At 33.2% G+C, this 17,900-nt stretch overlaps 2 protein-coding genes across 2 annotated transcripts; one reads left to right on the top strand and one right to left on the bottom strand.

Moving 5' to 3' along the window:
* The first annotated feature begins 3,243 nt into the window (after positions 1-3,243).
* Positions 3,244-6,226, top strand: LOC11433762 (proteasome subunit beta type-1). The gene is made up of 7 exons (XM_003616346.4): positions 3,244-3,416; positions 3,497-3,604; positions 3,692-3,773; positions 4,796-4,925; positions 5,008-5,150; positions 5,567-5,653; positions 5,931-6,226. Exons 1-7 carry the CDS (start codon positions 3,370-3,372, stop codon positions 6,003-6,005), a joined length of 672 nt encoding a protein of 223 aa, XP_003616394.1. The 5' UTR covers positions 3,244-3,369; the 3' UTR covers positions 6,006-6,226.
* Positions 6,227-7,684: 1,458 nt separating this feature from the next.
* On the bottom strand, positions 7,685-16,122 carry LOC11430124 (pyridoxal kinase). The gene is made up of 13 exons (XM_003616344.4): positions 15,953-16,122; positions 15,740-15,840; positions 15,229-15,322; positions 14,919-15,023; positions 13,345-13,428; positions 12,054-12,127; positions 11,727-11,791; positions 10,680-10,743; positions 10,013-10,078; positions 8,844-8,900; positions 8,396-8,440; positions 8,263-8,316; positions 7,685-8,089 (listed from the first exon to the last, which is right to left on the bottom strand). The coding sequence occupies exons 1-13, from the start codon at positions 16,053-16,055 to the stop codon at positions 7,949-7,951; spliced, it is 1,053 nt and encodes a 350-aa protein (XP_003616392.1). The 5' UTR covers positions 16,056-16,122; the 3' UTR covers positions 7,685-7,948.
* Positions 16,123-17,900: the final 1,778 nt, after the last annotated feature.

Raw genomic sequence — 17,900 nt, 5'->3', positions numbered from 1 at the left:
AGCCATTCACAATTTTCTGTTGTTTTTGGTTTCAAGTGGCCTGGTAGCAACTACAATATTTACCGAAACAACATGCATGTCACCATTTTGTGTTCTTTTTGGTTTCAAGTGGTCTGGCAGCAACTATAGTATTTACTGAACCATGCATGTCACTTTTTGCCTAAATCATGATTGTCATCATTTGAGTTCAAAATTATTCGAGTCTCACTCGATATATAGAATTTTTAAATGAAACATTGTTTCAAAGGTCACGTCACGAAGGGAGATACTTTAATAATTTTCATAAAACTTTTGATTTGTTTTAGCAGCTTTCGACTTCTTGCAGAATGTAAACTTTTTTGACCGTCTTTATTTGGACATATATAACAAAGTTTTATGGAAACATAGCAGCATTGAATTATTTCGAACTTGCTACATAACACATCTTGGTTCAAAAGTAAGATTTTATGTTAAACTAAACTTTGACATCAAATTTAAAGTGTTCATTTTACTGACACCGACAATCGTTATTAAAATCATCACGTAAGCGTTTCCTATATCCTATATGATTAACTCTATTTCCTAATATTTTTTTGTCTAATTTTCATTCTTTCCTAATAATCCTCATGTTTCAAAGCCCATATTCTTCTCAATATTTTTTTGAGAGGTTCTTCTCAATGTTATGTCTGCACCATTTTATTTTTATATTTAATAGAAGAATTGCTTTATGTCTGGCTCTCTTAAATTGCGATATTTTCTTTTTTGGTAATTCAAATTATTCAATTAAAATGATTTTAATTCTCAATACTTTTGTTTGGATGGAGTAATACAAAATTTCATTGTCACATTTTTTGGCCACTTTTGTAAATTTTAATTTTTTTGGGGTCAAATTTGAAAATTGAAATTAGGGGTCAAATTATAATTTTTGAAAAAATTGAGGGGTCAATTTACAATTTTTTTGAAAATTTATTGGGGTCAAATTGAAAATTTGAGGACCAAAATGCAAAATTTGGAAAATTATAACAAAGAAGAATTTTGAAATTCTTAACTTTTAGGTGTCATTTGAAATTCTCTAAATTTAACTTAAACAAAATACTTCGTAAATTTCTATCATTTTGAAAATTCTTCAAATTATTATCCAAACAATGAAATTCATCTCAAAGTATTTGAATTTTCTCAAAACATTCCTCCATCCAAACACACTCTAAAGCTTTATATGGTTGATTTCAATGTTTTATCGCATTACTTGGGTGATAAGTTTATCACTCTTCATGGAGACCAACCCAGTTACCTAGGTTAGCTCACTTGCTCAATTCCATACACAACAAAGCTAACATACACTCAGTCCATTGTTGAATTTTATTATGCTTATGTGGTTTATACCCCTTAGATATTACCACCACCTTGATTTTAAGGTCACTTTATATATCTTTCTTTGGAAGGTAGTGGCTCAAATCAAGGTGTGACCCTACAAATATCGTTATAGTCACAAATCCCAAATCAAAAGCAGGGTGAACGGTATGCTCGATGACGACATCATCCAGCCTAAAAGTAGTCTTTTCCCCTCCTATTTTGTTTGTAAGAAAAATGGATAACTCATGATGCTTGTGCACTAATTATAGATCCTAAATGTCATTACCATTGATAATTGTTTTCAAATTTGCACCTTTGATGAATTGTTAAATAAATTTCCACCTTTTTCCCCTCCTATTTCATCAAATTTGTGTGAAACTTGGGGATGCTCACAAGACCCGATTTAGAGCTCACCAAGACTTATATGAATGGATTGTGATACCATTTAGGATTGCTAATGCCCTGTGCACATTACAAATTTTAATGAATGGAGAGTTCAAATAACTTTGAAAGCTACTATAGATTTCTTTGATGACATATTGGTGTTTGTCCCTTCTTGGTTGTCTCGTTTACTACACTTAGAGGAAGTCTTACAACTACTTAGACAACATTACCTTTATTCTGAAGTGTCTAAATACAACTTTGTCTTTTCAAGTGTGGAGTACTTGAGACACAATATGTCAAGCCAATGTGGTAAATGGACAAATCCTAGTCCAAGAATGTGTGCTTAAAATGGGATAACGTTGCATCATTAGCTTTCGAGGAGCTCAAAACAACCATCACATTGGTACTGAACATTGATTCCTCCGGCTCCGGGTAAAGTATTGCTTACTTCTTCAAAAAATCGAGTCATAGGATGCAAAAGCAATAAACTTATGTGTGGGAATCATATGCAATTTTTGAAGCAATGGGAAAGTTTCAACATTACTTAATTTGTCACAAGTTCATTATGAGACTTTTCAAAAAGTCGTGAAGTCTAGCACTGACCAAGCTGTTCAGATCACATGATCAGAAACAAGTTCATTATTGTTAAGAATGATAATGAAGGATAGGTTTTGTTGATGAGGTTGAGAATGAAACACAAGTCTTACTTCCACCTAGATTTCACTCATTTACTAATGTAAACTGAAACTACTTTCTATATCCATTCAAATTTGTACTGTATAAATGTCATTTCTTTCAAATCCATAATAATCTTTAGCCAATAATGTTGGGGAGTCCGGAGAGCCCCGGGAGCGGCAATGGGTCAAACGTCTAGGTCCATAAGAGATTTAAACACCACACTCTTATTCAAAACCTTAAGGCAATGAGTTTATGAGTTCTCTCTCTTATATATCCTTTATTTCCTCCATTTCTATTCGATGTGGAACATAATCACTCACACTTGATTATCCAACAAATAATAAATAGTTCAGAGTCTTTATCCAACACAAATATATCATCACCCAAGTCTGATACACAAAGTTATCTACTACTTGAATTGTTACCAATAATTAAAACACTAATATAATGAGTAACTTGTAGATATTTATTTTAGGGTTATGCTAACATGTGCTCTAAGGACACTTGTTATGGATTCAAAAGAGGGAATATTTGTAAATCTTATGTAGAAACGGTTCTTTTTTAAAGTTTCAATGCATTAAATACTCAATTTTTAAGAAGAAAAAAATTCTTCTTTAGACTTCTAAACAAGTGCCGTTAACATTTCTCTTTATTCTAATTCTTTTTATCATTTACATCAACCACTTAGAGACTTACATGTATTATTCCCTTAATTTATTTTAAAAGTTCAATCTGATATTAATTTGATCCTTTAACTAATTTTAAAAGTTTTGTTTGATTTTTTAACTTCAAACAGATCAATTCTTATGTAAGTTAATGCAACTTGGTCTATTTAACTTATGAAAATATAGTTTGAGTTTGAGCTGCCCTCTTGAACAAGAAAGAAACCAAATAAAACAAAATCATTATATACTCACTCCTTCTTCTTTCTTCTTAACGCTTTCTCTGTTTTGTGTTCATCACCCTAATTTCGTCATGACTAAACAACACGCTAATTGGTCTCCATATGACAACAATGGAGGGTAGGGTACTCTCTCTTCTATTCTCAGTTTAATCAACTATTTTTTTGGTTTAAATTCCCTTATTTGTTTGTATTTTGTAGATCTTGTGTTGCAATTGCTGGATCCGATTACTGTGTCATCGCAGCAGATACGAGGATGTCCACCGGTTACAACATCCTCACTCGTGATTACTCCAAAATCTCACACTTGTACGCTATTTATTTCTCATACTCGTATCATAACTGACACTTGTACGCTATTTAAGGTTGTTTTTGTTTTGTTTTGTTTTGTGACAGAGCTGAGAAATGTGTTATGGCTTCTTCTGGTTTTCAAGCTGATGTCAAGGCTTTGCAGAAGGTTTTGTCTGCTAGGCATTTGGTCAGTCTAAATACTGTATTTGAAGCTTACAACATAAGCGCTTATCATGTTTAAGCTTACATAAGCTATTTTTAAACAAAAAAGATAAAATAATGTTAATTTGTTTTTGTATATGCTATAAGTTGTTTTTATAAGCCATGTTGGAGAACTCATGAAAACAAGTCAATAAAAAAGTTATGAAAATTGTCTTAAGCTATTTTCATAAATTCCCCCAAACAGTGTCACAAAACTTATGCCAATAGTTAAGCTCAAATAAGTGATTCCAAACAGGCCCTAAGTGATACTCCCTCCGTTTCTAAATATAAACAAAATTTACCTTTTAGATTCATTCAATTAATGATGTATGTGGTTCATAATATGGACTACATACATCATTAATTCAATGAACCTAAAAAATAAATTTTGCTTATATTTAAAAACGGAGGGAGTACTATTTAGATTGCCAGTAGTTAAGCTCAAATAAGTGATTCCAACACAGGCCTTAAGTAATACCATTTAGCTCAAATAAGCTATTTTCAGGATGACTTGGTATGAGTTTGGTTTTGCAGTGACACAAATTAATTTTTAATGAATTAATTATGTGAAACTGTTTCAGGCTAAAAGTGAGTTGAATCTATAGTGATTTATGTTTGGAAACGTTCATGCAAATGTGAGTTGAATAGTACATTCAAGGCTAAAAATCAATTATAGAAGCCAAAATTTACAAATTCTAGTTTTAAGTTAGAATCAATTTAGTGAGATTGTGGTGTTTGACTATAAATTATTCCATCCCTTCTGTGGCTCCCTTGTTCTTTTACCTTGACAACAAATTGAAGCCTCTGGTTGAAATGACATTAGTGTTGTCAAATAGCAGCAATAGTAGCATTGTAGAACAGATAGTTGAACATATTGCTTTTAGGCCAAATTGTTGTCAAATAGTGACTACAGCAACGCTATAAAACTGAAGCATAGCGGAATTTGTGCAAACTGCTATTTTCTGCAATCCACGATTGACCATGTCATTATATTGATTCTGAATGCAGACATATCAGCATCAACACAACAAGCAAATGAGCTGCCCTGCAATGGCTCAGTTACTTTCAAACACACTTTACTACAAACGGTTCTTTCCTTATTATTCTTTCAATGTTTTGGGCGGTCTCGACAGTGAAGGTGTACTATTTCTACCTTTCTATTATGGTAACGTTCCATTTTTGTATTTCCTAACTCAAACTTCTACTTCAATCTGAATTAGGAAAGGGGTGTGTCTTCACATACGATGCTGTTGGTTCCTATGAAAGGGTGGGATATAGCTCTCAAGGTTCTGGATCCACACTCATTATGCCTTTTCTTGATAACCAACTAAAGTCTCCCAGTCCACTCCTCTTACCTGCACAGGTGAAGTTCGTAAATTGATTTGCTTGAAATATTTGATGCTTTAAGGGCTCGTTTGTTATCGATTATAAAAAAGTGATTTTGACATTCAATAATTTAGAGATACTTTTTTTGGAGATTTTTAAGGAAAACATAACTTGTTGTGTTTGTTTACTATAATGAAAATCACTTTTTTAAACAAATCATCTATAAAAGTGATTTTCAAGATAAGCTATTAAAAACTTCTCATTTGAAATAGTTTTAAGATTTTTTTTTCTTTCACATTCTCATTTTTTTAAGTTCTAACAAACTGATGAAAACTTCCAAAAGTGATTATTTTGTTTAAAAATGTGATATCTTTTTTAACAAAAAAGATATAGCAAACAGGCCCTAAACTGTGCTTGACTAACACCTCTACATTAAAATATGATTTATTGTAGGATGCTGTTACTCCACTGTCTGAAACAGAAGCAGTTGATTTGGTCAAAACAGTTTTTGCATCAGCAACAGAGAGAGATATATACACTGTAAGTTTGTTTACATACAAAAATGGACTGTCTGTCGTCATGCATTCACACTATTGCGGATCCAGACCGTTCAATCTTTATTAAACGAGGCACATTTCGGCTTAGTATTTAAGACCTTTTTTGCAAAGTCGAAGTATGAGTCCTCTTATAAGGTGGTTGAAATTTCGTATTGTGTTAATGTAGAGCTATTTCGAATGCCGAAACTTTGGACCCTTTTACATAAATGTCATTTTACATCAGGACAAACTTAACTTACTTTGGATGTATGTTTTTACAGGGGGATAAGGTTGAAATTGTCATCCTTAATGCCAGTGGTATTCATCGTGATTTCATGGATCTTAGGAAAGACTGATGCTTTTACTGAGAATTTAATGTTCATTATAGACTTGTACTAAGAATGTTTAAGAATACTCCGAAATTCTGAATGTGGTCTAGGATTTTTCCAACTAAGCAAAATTGTGAACTGCTTTTCAATTTGAATTATTGCCAGTCTGCTCATATTGTAATTAGACTGTGCTTTTACTTTATATTTGCATTGAATGCTATCTAAGCCCATTTCTTATCTTTATTCAAGTCTATTGTGTTGACAAATGAATAGAGAATTTGGTTGTTATCCCAAAAGAAAACACAATCACAATTGATTTAAGTCTATCCCTATTCAAGTTTGGCAATAAATTTGTTTAATTTTCCCTGGCACACATCATTTGGTGTGGCTGAAAGAAAACACCAGCACACACAAATATTTTCCTAACTTGTGTCTACTTGTTCAGTATACTCCCTACCAATACTCTATAATTTTATAGACTTGTGTATTTTTTTTTTGACACTCCACATCCCACAAAGGCTATAATTGTTTATCTCATAGTGAAAAATCACGTATTTCAATTTACATAACCTACTCACACCATTATCACTCGTCAACTAATTTTTGTCCATGTTCCTAGTCTTGCATATCTGTTGAACAAACCCTAAAGACTCTATCTGAGTTGTTTCCAGGATGGCAGGATTTGATGCTTAGACAACTTAGTTGCCACGGGACTTCTTCAACAATTTGGATTTGACTTCATTTAGACTTCCAGTTTTGTCATTAACTATCAGAATTATTCTAACCTTAGCTCTCACTCAAAAGTAAGTGGCCCTTAAAATGCCATTAAAAAAAAATGGCCCTTAAAACAGCTAAATGGCAACAATGTGTTTTTATAATTTATATGGCTTGCTAGAAGAAAGAGGAGTTGTATATGTCCCAGCCACCCAGGTTTGAATTGGCTGATGAATTTATGGTCTGCAAGCTGCACAAAGCTATCTATGGCCTAGAATAGGATCATAAGCCTTGGTTTGGTGGACTCAGAGGTGTCTTAAATCAATCTGGTTTCAGGGAGACAATATGATCCTTCTCTATAATTCAACATCAGCATGTGGAGATATGAATGGTAATTATATCAACTTGCTGCTCCCTTTATCAGCTCATTTGCCTCTGATAATCAAAATTCAACCCCATTTGCTCCTAATTAAGTCCTTCATAACATTTTCTTGCCCTTGACAAATGGTAATTCAGTGACTAATTTGAGGGTTTGCTCAGAATTAAAACATATGATCTTTACAAAACTACTCGTTTCACTTGTCTTTAGAAGAATCTTGGCACTTATTAGTAATCAAACGAAGAAAACAAGTGTAAATCATCATTTGCTAGTTGCTTGTCAATTTTAGAGGCCATTTTTTCTCTTTTTCTCAAAAAATGGTTGTACAAATACTCATCTTGAAAATTAAGATAATTAATAAGAGATATTTTTAGAGCAAATTTTTGCTTATCTTTGACGCCACCAAATTATGTTAACTTTTTCCTTATAAATAAGATTGGAGGGTAGATGCTAAAAAATTGCTACAAATATTTGATTAAGAACGGAGAAAATATATTGTTATAACTTTTCTCACGTACTAGACAAAAACAATTAAGTTTGCTATCGAAACTATCTTGGCTATGAAAAAAAAAAAAACAATGCTTTAAGTAGTATTAAAAAGATATATGCACAATTATTTTTCAATTTGATAGTTAGATATATGCACAATTATATTTATGCCTTAATATTCCAGTAACGAGGGTAATGAAACTAAAATTAAATTTACAGTTCTTTATTTTTTCGAACCTAACACAAATTTGACTTATATGTCATGCTTATTAAAAAAAAAAAAATGAACTTTTGGCTTTAAAAGGCCTGCAGTGCTATAATTGAACATTGTAGCTCCAATTTCTATAATTGATCGAGATAGGCATTCGGCTTCAAATCATATCACCGTTTAGCTGTATATTTCAGCTTTGAATGTGATTTGTGGACTGCGGATATCATCTTGGCTCTGAATTAATCTGATCTCTAAACTGGATGATTTGGGATCATGTCCAGCACTTTTGTAATCATCAAGTGTCCTTTGCAAAAGTGCCTGCATAATATTGTGATCATTAAATCATTCATTCACAAAAATGAATATAAAATATTCTGAATCTTACAATCAATATCCTCACATTTACAAGCAAGACATAGGATCAGTCCAAGATAAACAATACTTCCACAATATTGGAAGGAGGAAGAAAAGAACAAGTAAAAAGAAAATACCTGTAAGCTTGATACCGCGAGTTCTGCAGCCTTCTCAAGGTTGTCTGGGTGTTTCTGAAACGAATGAAGACACATTTTAGGTAAATATTATGCACGCAATGACAAGTAAGACTAATAAGTAAATTGACATTACATTGCTCCAACCGAGAAGAAGTGCAGTCATGAGATCTCCTGTTCCCTACCAGCATAAAAACAAATTGTGTAATCAAAGCTACAGTTATTAACTGTTTGGAAGTAGTTCTAAACAGAACAAGAGAATCAAACTTATTTTAATAATTTATACTAATGTTGTCAATCCTGAATAGTGGCGGATTGTTAAAACTCCACTACGCAATAGTCGAGATTTGAGGTCAAGGGAAACTTGTCGCCTTGACCCTTGTATTTTTTGCAATGAAATCAATGCAACAGTGTTTATTTGAAAGGTACACACTGATGAGTAGGAGTATATTACACTTGCTACACAGACATTGCTTCAAGTGGAATTTTAACCCATTATGGCTCCAAATGAACGCTGCCACTCGGATATTTTTTCTTGGATAACATCGCAAAAACCAAACAATAAATTTATTGTATATTCATACCGTAAAATAAGCTGGTATTTTGGGAATTGCAATCTTAAATTGTTTGGGAGGATTTCCCTGCACACAAAAGGTAATAAAAATTTATGTTACTAAGATGAGTAGATAGTGTATGAATATAAACCATTGAGTATATAAAATTAAAAATGTCAGTGAAGAGTGTGGTCTGTTAGTATAGACTGTGGCACTTCATACTTCAGTGTTTTCGCCATGGTTATCATGTGTGTGTTTATAAAAATCATAGCTTGTAGACATAGGTTTCTCTAGAAAACAAATAGAAATTTCTTTTTTGTTCAAATGAAATACTGTTGAACATTGAGTATACAATCAAAGGAAATTTTTGCAGACATATCAAGCAATAATCTAAAAGTAGAAAAATATTTTTCAATTACCTATTGATATACCCAATGAAAAATAGCTCACTAGTTAATGTTTTAATATTTATAATAATGAATTCTTTTGATTAGATAGTAATAACTAGCAAAGAGTTCATGTGAGAGCATGAAATCCCACCATATGTAGTTAGGGCGAATACTTTTCTTAAAATAGATAAATAGATTCCATGTGATATTTCCAAGAGTATATAGTGTATGCATTTTATACGCAAAACATATAAGGAAAAAAAATTATCACATTGGTGTCCTGCTCGTCAAACTCCCTAAGTGAGTATGTCCATCCCCACCTGCACCGGCTATTATTAGTCAATATAGCAATCTGCAGTCATATGACTCATCCACATAGGGTGGCTATTATATTAGTCAATACAGCAATCTGCAATCATATGACCCAACCACATAGGGTCACATAACAATACTGTGCAGCATTTCAGCGGTTCAAACCTAATTTGACTCTACGGCCTACGCTAGCTGGTTTGGTTTACCCTCATTGTCAAGATTCTAAATTATAATCTGCCACCAAATAAGATTGGCCAGTTCACCCATTTTTTGGTCAAAGAAGATTGAACCCAGTCAGTTTGGTTTTCAGAAGTGTGGAATCATGGAAAACAGAAATTTTACAAATCATTGTAATAACTCAAGGAACAAGAAGACATATCATGCAAGTAAATTATGAAAATTCAACAATATTGATTTACAGTATTAATCATATATCTAATATTAGAAAAAAAAAATTATTACCAGTGGTAACAACATTATACGTGACATTTATCCCACCTTTTCCTTTAGATGGCTTCCAATGAGGAGAAGATTCCCATCTACATTTATACTTGTAATTACAACCTGAGGATGAACATACATTAGCTAAATGGTTGAGAGAAACAGAGCATAAGCAAACATTAATAGTTATAGACGAGTTCATCGTGACATTAGATTTAGACAATTTCTTTGCATAGTAAAAACAAAAAACATTTAGAAAATATAATTTGAGAAGACATGGACATGGGTCAACTCCTCCTGGTGCTGCCATGTTTGTACCTCAGATTCAAACTTTCTTGTTTCTTGTGTGTGCAAATGTTTGTACAATAGTGTGTACCACTTTAGACCATTGCTATTCCCCACCCATATGTTTTACAAAGTAAAATCCACGATTTTCATGGAGCCAAAGAGCCCAGCAGAATTTTATTGGCTAAATAATCAAATAGGTTGTGTTTAAAAAGAAAATTAAAGTATACAAAAAGAAATTTTACTATCTTTCTGTTGCTGTAATCAAACAAGTATTTATGAAAACATGCAAGAAAATTAAGTTAAAAACATAATAACACAGTTGAGTTTATAACGAAAGTTAGAGCCTGTAATCCAGAAAGATCGGATTTGTTTTCAGATTATGCTTTATCATTCAGCAAACGAATGCACATGGTAGAACAAAATAATTAAAGCAAACCTTTGAAGGTCCAGCTGCATGAATTGAGTTACAAGCTTCTCGACCATCTTCTTCAGACTGAATCCTGTGATATGAAACCTTCAGAGGGAATACATAGTGGACGTCCAACAGACAGAATAGACAGGAATCGGAAAATCACAGCCATAAGAGGAAAATATAAAATAACACCAAAGAACAAAAATAGCTTCTGCGCCTAATATGTTGTAATTGTATATCGAAAATAATATTTCAATCGCGTGTTGCCTTCTAAAGATCAGAATATTCTGTGGAGTGTGGTTGTGATGTTAGCTTCAACCTCAATTAGTTCCATAACAACAAATGTTCAAAAACATCAGCCAAAAGCAACATCCAGCTAAAAACTAACGAGCTTTTTTCTCAGTGTTGTAACAAAACTCCCTAATTTACACATGCACTCAACAAGCATAAAACAAAAATATCTTATACATTTGAGACGGGGCCTTCAATATTTATAAGCCCATGCATAAAACAAGATATCTATATATGAAAGGGGCCATTAATATTTATAAGCCGATCTTCAAAAAAAAAAATTTATAAGCCGAAACCTCCTTAAAAAATATAAGAGATAGAAATTTCACATACTTCAAATAATTTGCTCTTTTTCTGCAGTGCATTCATACAATTTTTCAAATTGCAATATTGGGTTAAACATTTTTTTAGTCCTCATGAAAATGGAAATATGTTAATTCTGGTCCCTGTAAAATATTTATATGGTTAACGTCACTATACTTAATACAAATACTATTGAGGAACTAAAAGTACTTGACTGTCGTATTATTTTGGACTAGAACATTTGAAATTTTAATAGAGACTAAAATCAACATGTTTCCAGTTGTATAGGGACTAAAAACATATTTAACCCCACAACTTTTGTGTACAAGAGAAAAATAAAAGTAATATGCTGTCGAAGTGATTGAAGCTGCTCACTTACATGTCAACATATAGATTTTGCTTATAATATATGCACATATACGATAGCAATTTCCAATCAGAAAAACTGTTAAGTAATATTAATCATGGTATAATTACCTGAGTCCTGTCAGTAATTCTGCTTCAAACTGATTGGGAGTCAACATTGAAGCGATTGGAACAACCTGATGAAATGTGTGTTACTGAGATGTCAAAACAAGTAAAGGTAACATTTAAATGGGCCAGGCAAAAGAAAAGTATGTCTGTGTCATCTCATAAATAAGAACCCAATAAGCATGGATCAATATCTAATTTCAGTTATGGATAAAACAAATTTGAGTTGCATATGATAACTTAGTCAGAGAAGTTCATGTATGTAAACTTGTTCCATCATGTATATTATTACATATGGACACTTGGAGAAACATCTTTGTGGATCAGTCTTACCCTCTCACGGTACACTGTCACCAGCTCTTGAGGAACATAAAGCTTTCCTTCATCACCCAATACTGGATCACATACTGACAAGGAAACAAAACACACATAATTTATATTTTCAATACAAAATAAAGAAAAATTTCTTTAAAGATTGATGTCCAACATACAAAAGGTATAAATCATATTCCCCAGGCTTTAAGTGTCAATGCAGACAATAAAAATAACAATGAGGAATGGCTGTGAGGTCATAGTGACATGACTTGTAAGATCCTACCTATTACAAAAAATATATCTATACACACTTCCCCGTTGTTACAGCCTTGTGGTTTGGCTGTGAGGACATTTAATGTGGGTGCCCGTCCCGATTCTCCACACTTCCCCTCCCCGTGTGCGTTTATTTGAGTGTGTGTTGGCCACTAAGCCAATAGCAAAAGAAAAAAATATATCTATGCATATAAGTATGGACAAAAATAGCATAGAAAAGAAAAATAACATGAAATTTAGATTGCATCTTACATTTTTTTTAATCATTATTTGCACTCTTTACTATTAAAATAATAATAATAATTACTTACTTTATCATATTATTTTAGAATAGTTTTTGTTATACTTTATTATTAAACTTTAAAAATACAAGAGAAATAATCTGGTTAAAAATAAAAGAGTGTTTAGGTCATACAGCCAAATTTCTCCATTCTCTCAAACATAGAGTCTAAACCAAAAATAAATAAAATGAGTTGGGCCAGACCCAAGTTTTTTTCCCTTCATAAAAAAACCCAAGTTGTACTGGGTAAAAGGGGATGCAGCCACCACTGGACTCTCCTTACACTGTAACAAACCAATTAGCATGTAGAAAAAAACAAAGAAGGGAAGAGAGAGTCACAGATGGTGACGCAAGGAGGAGTTGCTCCACGTGATCAGAAATTTTTGTTTTAAATAACATGCCATTCAAACAAAACCTGACCCGGATCAAAAAACTCATTATGATGCTTCTTCATGCACACAACCCTACCGGCAACTCACGATTTCAGCAGTGGTGCACTCCAGTGATCCTGGTTCCATCGCAGCACGGAACCATGACCTTGAAGCCGATGATCCTACGATCCTACGAGGAGGCTCACGCTCTTGACTACACTGGTTCGAGCAGCATAATTTCCGTAGTTAAATTTTGTTCCTAAACTGGTCATATTCTAAACTAATAACCTCAATTATTTTTTGCTAATAATAACCCCTAAGTTAGACTTAGACTGAATCTATGTCTTAAATAGAATTTAACCAACCCGTGAATTAGTAATCTCACCATATGTAAGCTTGGGGTTTATTGAGCGAAGCTTGGAGACAACATCCAATACTGTGTTGAGAAAAGAAACTGAACCAATATAACCTGAAAAAGCATTAGATTCAAAGTCAGAATAATCAAAATAACGACCGAATTTAAAACACAAAAACTCACAGTTTAGCGACAACATATAAGAATAGAACGTAACATATAATTTCTAATAGGGTGGCCAAGTGGGTGGCGCTCCCACCAGGTGGTGTCCAGGGAAGGTAAATGAACACAGCCTTACCCACCAAGTGGAAAGACTATTTCCAAGATTTGAACATATAGTTTCTAACACCAAAGGAGATATATTTGCAGGAAGGTAACCAGTGTCATAATAGTGGCTTGCGGAAAATAGAAAAATGCCAAAAAACGGCTATGTGAAATAACTGAATAGTGCTGTGGACAAATAGAAGAAGCCGCACAGTCGTTGAAATAAGTCAATTGTATTTAAAAAACATAAAAAGCACTGTCCATACAAACAAGAAGGGAATGGAAGTTGAACATAGCTTATATATGGAAGAGATTACGTTTTATGGAGTGTGAGTTTAGCTTTGCTCTATTTATTGTCCATTTATGAGAGAGATAGACACAAGGAATAGAATAACGATTTGATGGATCCCACTAAGCAATCACACGTGTCTATCTCTCTCATAAATGGAGCAAAGCTGAACTCGTGGAGAATATAGAAGAAATCCTCACCAACTCTTCCAATTTTTTATTATAAAAATAGCTCATGTTTGGCCCACACATGTAGAATCTTCAGCTGTATCATTTTAAAAAAAATCCTAAAATTATCTTTTTTTCCGCTATTGTCGTTATATCAGCTAGCAGAAACGAGAATAGAGACCACTATTGCCCTAATAGCAAAACTAGGATAGTGTTGCGTACTGTTGTCAATAGCGGCCGTGCCTGCCGCTATAGCGGAGCAGAGCGGAAAAATCAGGACAACCGCACCAGGCCGCGTCGGCGTGTGTCAGGCTGCGTCGGCGCGTGTCAGAAGCGGAAAGCAGCCAAAGCGGACCTATAAATAGTAAAACAATAACTTGTACTAGTTGTATATAATAATTGGTATTAGCCATTTTCGATTTTGCTATCCCTTTTATTTCATATTATGAATACTTCATGAACATTTAAGTAATGTTTAAGGTATTTTAGTATTTCTTTTTGAATAGTATGGTATCTAGTATTAAATTTATTAGTGGCTGCACCACCGAAATAGTGCCCGCTACGCACCCCACTCCCGCACCGTGCCAATTATTGGGTTGGCCGCCCCGCGGCGCATTTCTGCATTCAACAGAGGTGTTGCGGTTTTTGTAGCAGGTTCATCAAAATCAGCCATGCTATAACGCTCTATTTGGCTACACTAATTGTAACTTCAAAAACTAAAACAATAAGTAACAATAATTCTGAAAGAAATATACTTATTTAAAGTTTGTAAAACACACACGCATGCAATTTTCGGTTGACTTCACGAATCGCGAGGGAATGTGATACAGTTGACAATTAAATTATACAGACGGAAAACTCTTTGACATCATAGACAATAGTACCTGTTAATAAGTGAGTGTAGTACAATAAATCATTGGCTTCAAGGCCTTCAATTAGATCCCAGAGTTGCTGTCCATTTAAAACCTGGCCCTTAAAAGATGGATACCCTGCACAGTAAAATAGCCAAATGGAAGTGAGCCCACCTCACTCTCAAGTTGATAGACATTTTTCCATGGGATTATTTTTCTTCTCTAGAAATATCATAAACTAAAGAATTATTTTTTCTATTCACAAATGCTACTAAAGTAACATACTAACAAGTAACAACCAAGAATTGTCTATATAAAACTGAAAAGATGCTTGCTTGCTTGCCTGTGTGGTTTGAAAACTGCACGGAATTAATTGGATCGACATCATAGCCCAAAAGTTGGAGAGGAAAAACAGCCGATTTATTTCCTACATAACCCTGAGAGTAATATCAACAAATAAAGCTACAATGTAAGTGTAACTGTAAGAGTAATGATATTTACACACCCATTTTTTCCTACACCTAGAACATCTAGTTAATCAGGTTCACAAATGCAGTTAATTCAGTTAAGTAAATGGCTAATTCAATCCACGATCAAAATTGTGGTTAATCCATTTTCAACTATTGATTAACCATAATTTTCTATGTGATTAACCATATTCATAATCCACAACTTACAACTTTTGAATGTGATTAAAAAAAATGAACTTAACCGTAACATTCAGGATTCATGAGAATTCAGAACAAACAATAGCATACATAAATGCAACTTGAAAAGGTTATATTCAATAGAACCAATCTGAATATTTTACAGATTCAAAAAAGATATACCAAATTGGAATTAAAAAAAAAAACCTGAACAGTGTGAGATTGAATGCTGAGTACTCGACCGGTTTCGGAAGGAAGAGCTAAGGAAAGAATCGGAGGCGCCATTGATGAGTTTCTCTTCCTTGAATCTGAAATCGGAAAATTGAAGAAGAGAAAATGGAAATGGAAATGGAAATTAAGCGAAGTAGATGAAAATTGTGTAGCGTGTGCGCGTATCTAGCTTCGAGAGAGAGATTTTACCGGAAAATAATGAGTTTCTGGGGAAAATCTGGAATGGATTTGGATTGAGTGTGTAGAAAGAATGGAGTAACGTTGCGGTTTTGGGGAGAGGTAGATGAATCATGAATGAATCAAAGAGACAAGGAAGGAAAGATATTTAATTTGACTTTAACAAATTACATTCATATGTAACTTTCAAATTCATTTTTACACTCCATCAATATATTTGAACTTTCAATCCGCCCAAGGGCTAGGATTAAGATACTCCTATTAACATAGAGTAAATAGTCAATTACCCCCTGAAATTGTAACTTTCGTCAAAAATTCCTCTGAATTTTGCAAAATGTCAAAAACCCCTCTGAAATTGTCAAGCGTCTGTCAATTATCCCCCTCCGTTAATTTCCTCCATCCAACATGCTGATGTGGCCGTTAACTGCCACGTGGCACTGACACATGGTCAAAAAAGTCATGCCATGTCATAGGGGTAATTGACTATATATATATATATATATATTTTTTTTTTTTTAAATCTGATTTTTTTTTCTTTTCATAATTAATATTTGTGCCGCCCACTGAACATGCAAATACCCCCTGAAATTAAACATTTATGTGCAAATACCACCCTCAAATTTAAAATTTATGTAGCAAATATCCCCTCAAATTTATAACTTATATGCAAACATCCTCTCCAAATGTAAAACTTATATGCAAATTACAATCATAAAACTTTAATGGTTAAGTAAAACTTATTCTTAATCTATAATTTACTATATCTCTAATAACAATAAAAAAGGAAAAAAATCACATCTTTAAAATAAAACAAAGGGGGAGAGGTTATTGGTGCATGAATGGATGGTTGTATGTAGGCTCACGTAGAATTGTTTTTTGGTCAAGAGCTTGGGAATATTTCTAGCTATGCTCCTTCAGGGGTTCCCACGGAACACACCACTAGTTCTCTATCTGTTAAGGCCTAAGGGTGTTGCTCGAAATGATGACAAATTATTGCCATTACACTTTTGCTGTTGGAGAAAATTTAACTTCTCGCTGTAATTACATTTTGCCATAACTACCAAATTTACCTTCATATATTATATATATGTCTTGGTCAAATCCTTGTTAATTTTTTTTCCTGTAGGATCTGCAATTATTTGCTCTCAAAACACAACATTTTGATGCATATGCATCTCTGTTTCCATGTTATTTTAAAGATGTGATTTTTTTCCTTTTTTATTGTTATTAGAGATATAGTAAATTATAGATTAAGAATAAGTTTTACTTAACCATTAAAGTTTTATGATTCAAGGTGTAATTTGCATATAAGTTTTACATTTGGAGAGGATGTTTGCATATAAGTTATAAATTTGAGAGGATATTTGCTACATAAATTTTAAATTTGAGGGTGGTATTTGCACATAAATGTTTAACTTCAGGGGGGGTATTTGCATGTTCAGTGGGTGGCACAAATGTTAATTATGAAAAGAAAAAAAAATCAGATTTAAAAAAAAAAATCAGATTTAAAAAAAAATATATATATATATATATATATATAGTCAATTACCCCCCTATGACGTGGCATGACTTTTTTGACCATGTGTCAGTGCCACGTGGTAGTTAACGGTCACATCAGCGTGTTGGATGGAGGAAATTAACGGAGGGGGGTAATTGACAGACGCTTGACAATTTCAGGGGGTTTTTGACATTTTGCAAAATTCAGGGGGGTTTTTGACGAAAGTTACAATTTCAGGGGGTAATTGACTATTTACTCTATTAACATAACATAAAATGTTTTACATTTTCATATATGAACTTTTTTGGTGTTAACAAACCTTCCATTTTTAAGATTTGAAGTTCGATCTTGAGTCAAATATACGCCGTGGTAAAAATTGTTTCATCTAAAAATAGAGTTTGGTTTCTCACGAGCTATATCTTTACACTTTAAGAATCTCTTAGATTGAGATATTATCCTCTT

The sequence above is a fragment of the Medicago truncatula genome, chromosome 5, assembly GCF_003473485.1.
Source record: "Medicago truncatula cultivar Jemalong A17 chromosome 5, MtrunA17r5.0-ANR, whole genome shotgun sequence".
Taxonomy (NCBI): domain Eukaryota; kingdom Viridiplantae; phylum Streptophyta; class Magnoliopsida; order Fabales; family Fabaceae; genus Medicago; species Medicago truncatula.
This window is presented reverse-complemented; position numbering and strand designations above follow the sequence as displayed.